General features: G+C 38.6%; 1 protein-coding gene across 1 annotated transcript; it reads right to left on the bottom strand.

The window, feature by feature from the left end:
• Nucleotides 1–559: 559 nt before the first annotated feature.
• LOC116185977 lies at nucleotides 560–10,756 on the bottom strand (the record flags this gene model as incomplete). The annotated part of the gene is given in 4 exon segments (XM_031511861.1): nucleotides 560–804; nucleotides 3,524–3,644; nucleotides 4,328–4,489; nucleotides 10,667–10,756. Coding segments are annotated over 3 exon segments (255 nt in total), but the record flags the coding sequence as incomplete, so codon positions are not given.
• Nucleotides 10,757–10,761: the final 5 nt, after the last annotated feature.

The following is a 10,761-nucleotide window of genomic DNA, read 5'->3' as shown; positions in this document are numbered from 1 at the left end:
ATAACCTCGATCTTATTCTGTTTCTTTTCAAAGAATTCTTATAAACTGCTTACACGAGATATCGACGAATTCTATTCTACGAAGAAGATCCAATTAAAAGAAAAACTGTCCATCGATACTTTTTACTTCTAATTCACGGTTAGGCTTCCTCGCCGTTATTTGTACAAATCGCGCATGCGCTCGAACAGCGACGATAGAAAAGAGTTTCACGTGTTGCTGGGATCAGAGAAGGATAGAAGAACTAACTAATTGAGTCGTCCGCCCGACCCCTTGCTTCCACCCCCTTTCGAACGCGGGATATACCAAGCCTTTCACGCTATTGATGACCGTTCGTTTAATCTCGTTCCATTCCGCGTCCCCGCATAAAGACCGCTCGTCCATCATAGCGAGATTATGATAGGAGAGGCACCGTCTTCAATGAAGACATTACGCGTACCGATGGCTAGGGGATTCATCTTGGCTTATATACGACCGACCGCGATTGTACCGGCGGAGGAGAAGTCGCCTTGAGACTCGCAATCTGCGAATCGGGTGTATAGGGATTTTTTCTCTCTCTCTCTCTCTCTCTCTGTCTCTCTCTGGTTTCGAGGATGGAACGATGAATCGAACGTGCGGCCTAAGGCCTTTCGAATCGAAGGAAGGAAGATAAAGCGGTTGAAAGGGGGTGGAATCGAGCGAGGTTCTCTCTCTATCTTTTTATCTCTCTATGGGCCCTTTCCTCGACTCGGTTTGACACGGTTCGATTCGGTTAGTTGTTGTTCGAGAATTCGAATTCTTAAGAGATTCTATCCGCTGAATTTTATCCTGAAAGGGAAATTGGAGAAGGTTTTAAAAGAGGAGTTGGAACAGATTGGAAATTTGATATTTGTCGATGTTGTAAGTATGTAGTTCTTTTCGAATCTTTTCGATAGAAATGTTTCTTACTTTTTTGAAAACAGGCATTGAAAAATCAGGCATCGTATGCCTTCATATTTATCGTGTGAATTATTAGGCGTGCCCGATCTTTGAAATTTAAATTCAAACTTTCTGTCTGCGTATATCATTACATCCTTCATTTCTTATAAACAGATGTAAATGCTTGTTCCCTCGCTACCTGATACCGTATAACGTTTCGTTTGCTTCTGTATGTTTCCCATGTATCACGGAATGCCGCGTAGCATCGCATATAAATTCATCAAATTGAAATTCAATTCTATAACTAGAATGGGGAACATTAAGTCGTTGAAAGTGATAAATTCGAAATCTTCGTTTCTTCCTTTTCTTGAAACTCAACGCTTACCAAAATAGAAATAAGAAATTTCAGAAAGGGTGGAACTTGTGACACACTTTCACGCAAAAACTATATTTAATAGATACGCCCGAATCCATGCACGTTCGGCCATTACGTATTCATCCCGAGTATTTTTCACGAAGGAAACTACGACGAAACTATAATGGAAATAAGAAAGATATCTTTAAAAAATATATACATATATTTCACTCACGAATCGTGACACGCATTGTTAAAAAAAAAAGAAAATTACTTTTCTTCGCCCCCATTAATATCGATCGAATTCGAAAAAGAAAATACCTGACTCCAAAAGTCAACGAAATCCATAAAAATCCGCTGCAATTGATCCTTCGAAAGGGTTAATTACAAACAAAATTCCAAAAACTATATATATATATATATATTAATTCGTCCGCGCGCAAAACTTAATTCATAGCTCTTCTGCGTGCACATCACCTGTGTAATTAAATTCCTTACAGATGGAACGGTGGTGGATGCAATCTACCAGGCAACAACTTCCGTTAAACGACACCCTGTCCGAACACGACGTTGTTCAATGCATAGCAAGTAGCTGTAAAAGATCAGTTGTCGGTGGCTCGTAACGTTCGGCCTACGAAGGAATCGAATGAATCTGCTTATCCCCCTGCTCGGCCTCCTGCACCATTGGATCACGAAAGTATCGAAACGTCCCGTGAGCAAGCCTTAATATATCGGCGTATATTGCGATTGTATATGTCGTCCTTTGTTACGAAATAGGATTCTAAAATTCTGACAAATCCTCTGATCTCGTATTTGTCCTTTGATACGCGCCAATCTTACGGTTTGTGAGCGTTGTACGTTCTTGGTATTTTTGTTAAAACTTTGAGATTTTTTTCGTGGATGAGTAGGATGTGAAAGGTTCGTTGATATTTTGAAATGAACGTTTGATTTTTTGATATGAATAATTGCGATTGAAATTTTAATCGTGGAGAAATGATTAATTTTGGATCAAAATGAATGAGCTTTAAATACATATATGTATATGCTAATTAATTGGATTATATAATAAGTCATACATTTATTGACATAGACAATTGGATATTGGATTTGTCCAATGAATTGCAATTATTCATTCACCTTTAATTAAGAAATAACATAAATTTTCTTGTCCATGAGGATAACTGTAGGTAATTAAAATTCACATATATTTTTCAATCTTATCATTAATTTTTATAATGATTTATGAGTTGAGAGAAAAGATTTAATTTAAAGTCTATCTCAAAACAAGATCCTGGAAAAGATCTTGTTCATTATGAGAAATAATATAATTAAACAGATATAAAACATTAAATTTAATGAGAAAACTTTTCTGTTTCATTCCTCTCAAAGAAAATGAATTTATGATCTTATGATTAATAGTGGAAAGTGCTCGACATTTATAATTAAAAAGGAGTTCCACATAATAAAATGATAAAGTTCTATGATGAAATCATAAAACACCCATAAATTTTTATATAAATCAATAATTGCCAAAGTTTAAAAAACTTTTATAATAGATCCCTAAAACATCCACCAATTCAAAAAAAAAAAAATTATTGACAAACTTTTTGGTGACTTAAAATAGCAATTAATCCATAATTACTTAACCTCAACAATTATTAACAAATCTCTTTATGCTTTGAAGTAACTACTAAACATAGAACCTGAAAAAAAATTACAATCACAAAACAACTATCAATTCCTTCACCAAATCCAACCTAACCTAAAATAACATTCTACGAACGAAAAATAGAAAAAAAAAATAAAATAAAATCCTACAATTACGAAAATTTGACGAGTGAAAAACAAAATATCCCTAGACTAGATTGTACACTATACTAATCATTACTATACTTATTCTTTTCTACAGCACAATTCATCCACACTTTTTACTATACATTATCGACAAACGTGTAAAAGAAAAAAGAAAGAAAGTAAAATAAAATCTCGATAACAAACACCTGTAAAGAGATAAACCGTGAAAGTCTTAAATCTTCGATTCGGCAACTTTGCAGCACTTGGTTGCATTATCGCGAGAGGCAAACGTTGGGAGAGGTTTGGTAAGGGTGGAAGGAGGGGGAGGGCGAAGAAGGTGGGCAAGCTAGAGGAAAAGAAGAAGGAGAAGAAAGAGAAGGTGGAGGAGGCGGAGGAGGAGGGCACGTTGGCGTCGCCTGGAATGCCCGCGGACCACGAACGGTGCCGGTACGACGGGTTTACCTTTTACAGCCTACCTACCGGTCGTTTCACTGCGACTGCACCTTCCACGTCTGCATCACCACTCTTTTCCATCGTCGAATTTCACCTGGCCGGATAAAGCACTAGCCCAAATTTTCGACAGATATGACGTATTTCTTCACTGTTGGATGATAATTAGTTACAATTAATATTATAATATAGATATTTGAAAATTTCAATAGCAGTGGAATTGTTGGTCGTGTATAATATAGTACGTATTTAAGGAACTTGCTATTGAAATTTGAAATAAATATATTGAATAGAAATTGTAAATGAGATATTTACATGAATTATGTTTCTATATAATTATTAAAAATATCTCGTTAAAAAAATTGTGTTCACTCGTAATCTATTCTCATATTACTTCATCCTCTGCAAATGAAATCGTATCATAAAAGACTTTCATTATATATTATTAAAACACGATCTCATCACGGAATATTTACATTTTTAAAATCACTTACAAGTTTCCTTATCAACTCTAAACACTTCTGACGTACGAAAATATCGAGTGTGCCTACGTTTCGTAATAAAATATATAAACAGTATACAAATATCTTATTATCTTCTCGCAGAAAATATATATTAGAATAAGGAAATATATACATATATTATTCTCTATCCCTCGGTTTGCATTCGGTGGCTTAATTATTGACACTCGGCGAATCGAATTAATTAGCTTAACTCGTTCTAAGAGAATGGCAAAGGAGGACGAGGAGGAGGATGAGGTAACCGCAAGAATCGTCTCTAAGATGTCACAATTTCCACGATAATGTTTATTCATGATCACGATTAGCCACTTACCACGCAGCCTATCGCTCCCTGCTCCGTACCTCGTGAATTTTCATGGGCCATTACTTTCTCGTTCTTGAGAATCGATCCGATCTTGATGCACGAATCCTCTTTCTCTCTCTCTCTCTCTCCTCATTTCGAGTCGGTGGAGAACGGCGTAGAGCCGAAGATCCGCTCTAGAAAAAAAAAAATATTCTCTCTAAATTTCTCTTAATTTGATTTGGAACAAAGTTGATATTTGTAATATTTAAAATATCTCCTAAACGATGATTATTCTTTCCAATCTACGCGTTAGAAGACATATTTAACCGATCTGAATTTCCTTCTCTCCATTTAAACTACTTATTTAACTTTTAATCGAAACGATAAAAATCAAGACGAATTTAGATGATTATTACTGGTACAAAATCATCTACTAGCAATTGATATCAATCAACGAAAATATCTTCATTGGGGAGGGCCGCCCACGTGTTCGTTAGATGACAGACGCAATTTGACCCATTAGCACAATCACATAACGCGGTTAACGGAACCGGCGGAGGCGCAGACCGGAAAACAGCGGCGCGATTCAGAATGCCGACGCGTGCCGCATCGCGCTCGCCTTGCCCTCTATGTCCATATACGCGACTGGTCGCGTTGCTCACCTTAGAGCATGCGTGTGCACTCTGACGATGAGGAAGAATTCCTCTGGATATAACGTATTCTTAAAACAGAATTCTTTTCTCTTGACTTTTAAAAATTTTGGAAAAAAGAAAAAACGATATTCACGATAATAATTTTCTAAGACAATGTTAAAACTTGTTCTTCATAAATTCCAAAAATCTTCAGCCCGATCGATGCACTCGTTTATCGAGATGAAGAGCCTAATCGTCCGATCCGCTATGCGACTGTGGCGAAGAGGAGCAGCAGGTAGCCGCGAAGTCGGATGAGAAACGCGGCCATCATGAGCGTGCAGGGAAGAAGAGCGTCGGACAGGTCCGGTTTGTCGAACGTGGGCGCGATGCCTTCTTCCTCCCCACAATGATCTCCTCTCGCGCGTACCCTTGTCACCGGCTCTGCTCCTCCAGCCCCCCTTTCAAGGATTTCGGACGAAAGGTTGGCGGGCGGGTGCAACGCACCCTGAAAGCCAGGACGTTGTCCCTTAGACGCCTACGTGGTTCCGTCTGGATCTCTCTCTCTCTCTCTCTCTCTTCTTTTCTTTTATTCCCTTCCCAGGCAGCTCTCCTTATAGACCAAACCAGGAGGCGAGGACCAGGCGGTGAATTTCTAAGAAAGGCCGTGCAATTTTCGAGCGGTCTTGTTAGCCGACACGCGAAAATTTATCACCCTCGTCCTCGTTACAAACGGCTAACTATCTCTCGTGCTCCACACGGCCGGATAGGGTATCATCATCAGCGCGTGATGAGCGGCGTGGATGTAATGAGCGGAATTACTTCGATGGAAAAGTTTCCTTCGTATCATTCGAGGAGATTGAGTCCGTATATCTGGCGCTTCGGGTTTAGAAACGGGTAGAAAGGGGAGAAGGGTGTTTTGTGGCGTGCGTGCAAGGAGAAATTCGAGATATATTTCGTGGAGGATCGATCGTGAGGTTGGATGGAAGATTGGGTTTGGGTTTGTGGAGGGGATTTTTCTTTGATTGGACAAGTCTTGTGTAGAAGTAATATCTGGAATAAGGATACAATTCAGAGATATTGGTATTATATGACGATTTGGATGATATATAGAGAGGAATCTTTTGAATGGAAATTGTTGGCAAGAGTTAAAATTTAATCTGATTTAGCCAATCCCTCCAGGAACGTGGTCGAGACAAGTCACGAAAGGTTCGAACGAGGGGTATTAATTCGGACTTGTTAACAGGCTTTCGCGTCAGCCACGTCGAATTGTCACGCCAAATAAGGTTACTCACCCCGAAGTTGTTCCCCTCCCGACGAAGGGGAACCGTTCTCTATATCCTCGCTTAGATTTATCTTAATCGGCGAATCTAAGAAGCCAAAAACCAGTCTCTCCGCTTGAAAAAGAGGCGAGATCGTTCGAGCGGATCAAATTAGGTGACAAGCGAGGAATTTGAGCGACAAAAAACCGAAGATGTCGTCTTCGTAAACGTCAAATGTGTACATGGAAAAAGAAATACAGAAGAAGAAGCATTATTGAACGAGAAGAGGACCAGTTTAGTTATCTAGAGATTTTTTTCTAATCCTCGTGACAAGATAGAATTAAGACTGATCGTCTGAGAAAGATCCTTCTTCTTTGAACCGTGGACTTTGTGGAGAGTGGATAAAGTGGAAATAAAGATGGATTTCTAATTTATGGTTTCTTCAAGTTGATGACATTCTTAGAATAGATTAAAGAATGGATCAGAATTACTTTTTTGATAGAGATTTGTAAAATATTTGAAGTTGGAAAAAACAAGTGATTGTTTAATTGCCTCAAAACATTCTTCTCCAATAAATAAATTTTAAGAATCAACTGAAAGAACCAATTGATCAACGTCGAAGCAATAATAAGTTTTGAAGAAATGAAAATTAAAAAATCAGAGAAATAAATAGAGTATAATTAAGAGAATCCTCCTCGATGCATAGAAAAAATTTAACTACCCGATAACTCCACAGCCTATAATCTGTCTGAAAAACTTTAGCAAGCGGTAATCGTTCCCAGATCTCTCTCCAAGCGAGGGTCTATCGTTAGAGGAAGAAAGACCAATAAAATACGCTTATTAGCGACAATTAGAGAAGAAAACAGGGTAGCCAACTGGTCTGATTGGCCGGAGAACAATGCGGCAGGGCGAAGTTTGCGCTTGTTCGGGTCACTGGTGCACGGGTGGACCGTTAGGAGTGGAACATTGTGCATAGCCACGGGCATAATCCTAACTTCCAAGAAACGATCGCTCATTGATCCTAGGCCTTCGCTATGGACGACGACATAGGTCACGTCCACATAACGGTTACCGACGAAGGACACGTGCCTCGAAACCTCCACGGCTCAGGCTAATCAACTTGACACCAGCAAGAACTGCCATTGTGATCGAAACCGCCTGCTGCGCTTTTATCACGAACATACTCGTGTAATAGAGGAATTTTTGTCGTTTCTTCACACGCGTGAATAGTTTTGCGGATGAACTTTCTATGGGTATTGACTTTTTAACGAAAGTGTGCGACACGGATAAGTTTATATGCGAGTTTCGATAGTGAAGTGTTTTTTGGAGATACGAGATTTTAGATTTCTAATAGATTTCTTTGGATATATCTAAGAATTTAACGAATTAACACACGAATTAACGTTACGATATTTTCGAATTTGTATGGCTCGCTTTCAATGCTATCCGATCGAATGAAGAAGTTTTAATGTACAATGGTCTGTTATAACACGATACAAAAACTGAGAAACTTCTTTTGTTTATACCAGAGCATAATAAACTTGGAGAGTACTCACCTAGTAAGAATGTTTTCATCGCGCTGTTTTTGTTGACATTCTTCCGTTCTAGTTCTACGTTTCACTTAATACGATTTCGACACGGAACGAATTAACCATATTACAGGAGGATCGATTATATTTCAATAATTTCAAATTCGATAAAGATAATAGCGCAATATCGAAACAAAAAATCATCAAAGATTTATTATCCACGATTCGAAGAAATCGATTGACGATAAAAAAACGAAAATAAAAAGAAAAATTTAACGATCTATCAAGTAACAGCCGCACTGACCCGTATAATTCGATCAGAAATCAATATTTGTTTAAAAAAAAGAAAAACACGATCCACGAGCGATACTAGATTATTTTCCTCGAAATATATTTTCACGCGTGATTAATATTTTACTAAGCAGATACACGTATCCAAGTTCACGGCATCCGTAGGATCTGGTATTCAAGCATGCGCGTAATGCAACGTTGATTTCTCGGCGAACGAGCGAAAAAGGAAGGCGATAAACGTCAACCGGCATGGGAACATCCTGTCCAAGATCGCCCAAGGGTCGATCGCGTTGGAAACCAACGTGATCCATGAAGTACGATCTATCAAGTTACAGTTACCTCACTGGCGGCCGACGTGTTATCAATCGATAACAGACGATAACATGGGCGAACGTACCTGGGCAATTAACTATCCAAGGCTATTGGCCAAGCCCTTGACGAATGGAAGGTATGTCAGAGATGATGATATTTTACGATCGAAAACATCGATAGTCATTGCTTGCTTTTGCTTACGTATACGATGAATGGCGTAGATTATTTTGATCATCGTAGAGGAACAACTAGAAATCAGTCATCAAATCTCAAATTAATATATTGAAAAAGATATAAATATGGAAATTAAATTAAGATATTCAATTCCAATATAGGATAATAACATAAATTACAAAATTAAAATCACGAGACTAGAAATTTTTCAAAGATGAATGTCTAACCTAACCTCAAAGAAAAATTCCTCAAACTAACTTCTTAATCGTTTTTCTAATCTCTTAATCTTCATCTCAATTTTATATATCAATTATATATCAAATAACATAAAGTTGAACATATCTACGCAATCACTATCACCGAATTTAACGTAACGACGCAAAACCGACCATTTAACCTCACAAATCTTCACAAGTCTTCTTCTGCGGACCACTCAAACGCACTTATCCAAACTATCCAAGTTTCCCTTGCATCTGGTTATGCTAATTACATCGTACACAACTATTATCGAGACCCATTCGCGTGCCACGTTAAAAAAAGCTTCGTGTCCCATAAATAATAACTTTACCTCTTGCAAATGGCGTCCGTACAAGACGAGCTCTGTGATACGCGCCCTCTATAATTCTCGACTGCGTGGGAATTTGAGTTTTCCCTCGATCCTTCTTTCCCTTCTCTACTGGAAAGAACTATGTCACGGGAGGAGGCCACGTTTGAACAGCCACAAATTCAACCGATCACCGTGGCGGGTACAACATTCCATCGAGGCAAAAACGCGTAAATTACGCGACGAACAGGGCGTCATTATTGGAACGAGCAGACCTGGCACACACTGCGCAGGACGGTTTCCCCCCTTGCCTCTATCCCTCCGCTACACTCTCATAAGTACATAAATTAGCCGTACGGCAGCCCGAGCAAAAAGCTACACGACGGAAGAGGTAACGGGCGACGTCTGAACGCGACACGCGAGTGAATCGCGGCCTGCACGTGGGAGAGAAGAAGCAAATAAAGTAACGAATAAAGAATAGAGTCTACTACTGTGTGCCAGTTGGACAAGCCGTGCAGCATCATTAGCCGCGACGTCCAGCTTCTGATTTCCTTCGTTCGCCTACCCGTCCCAAGGCGAAACCGAACCGACGAGATGCGCAGCCGACATTTTGTATGTTAACGCGGGAATACGATTTGCTCGAAGGTATGCACTTTGCTCGAGGTGAAGCGGTATTCGAGGTTATATTTTGTCGGTGTGTTTCTCGGTTTCGTTGAATAAGTCTTTAGAGATTTATATTTAGTGCATATCGCGTAATGTGTACCAAATATGCGTGTATAGAGTGTCTCGTTTTGATGGATAAATCTACTATATGAAAATATTTCGTATGAAAAAGAAAGTTCGTAAGAATAATGTCCTATCTGATTTTCGAATTATTTTATTATCGAGAGAATTTTGTTGAAAAAACACTCTATTAGTATAATTAATTGTATTCCTTGTTATAAATCTCTATTGAGATAGAATCATTCCAATATAAAATTGAATTTTTATACAGGTTTAGATATTTTGTAAACTATGCATGGTTAAAAGGTTGCTTTCGATTGACCTTTTTACCAAATGCATACACTTTCGCCGATCCCACGCATCCCGATTTCTCTTGACGCTTTGAACGTGTCTTTAATGTTGCTTATAATTAGATGCTTTGAATTAGAATTTTTTTAGGGAGCAACATTCTTACGTGTTTCTTTTCAATAACTCTCTTTTATTTTTATTTCTAATTATAAATCTATTGTTATTTACGTCATTTAGCTAATCTAAACATCTAAATTATACAATTTTTATGATTTCATTTGCATTTCACTTGTAGTTTATAGTAGAACCATTCTTTCAAAATAAATTCGATAATTTTACCTCCTACTATACAATCCTTATATAATGACTTCCAATTTTACAATTCAAACCGTTCAAAATCGTAATCTATAAAACCCAAACGACAAAAAAAAAATAAAGATTATAAATTCCAACAGTTCCATACCCGATCCACACGCAGAAAAGAAAGATCGGAAGCGCAGGTCGTTGGCTCTCGGCGAATACGCAAGGGATCAACAAACAAAGTAGGGGGATAAGAAGGGGGTTACCAACGTGGCCCCTATGTGTATATATACGTACTTATACACCCGTGCACTTACACATATTCCCCATAAGCAGAGAGGGCAACGTGCAGCATCATTAGCCAGGACGTCGAGGACTCGCGATTTCCGTCTGCTCGTTTGTGGGACGAGAC

Source organism: Apis dorsata, unplaced genomic scaffold, assembly GCF_000469605.1.
Source record: "Apis dorsata unplaced genomic scaffold, Apis dorsata 1.3 scaffold_357, whole genome shotgun sequence".
Classification (NCBI taxonomy): domain Eukaryota; kingdom Metazoa; phylum Arthropoda; class Insecta; order Hymenoptera; family Apidae; genus Apis; species Apis dorsata.
The sequence above is the reverse complement of the archived record's forward strand: the minus strand, read 5'-3'. Positions and strand labels throughout refer to the sequence as shown.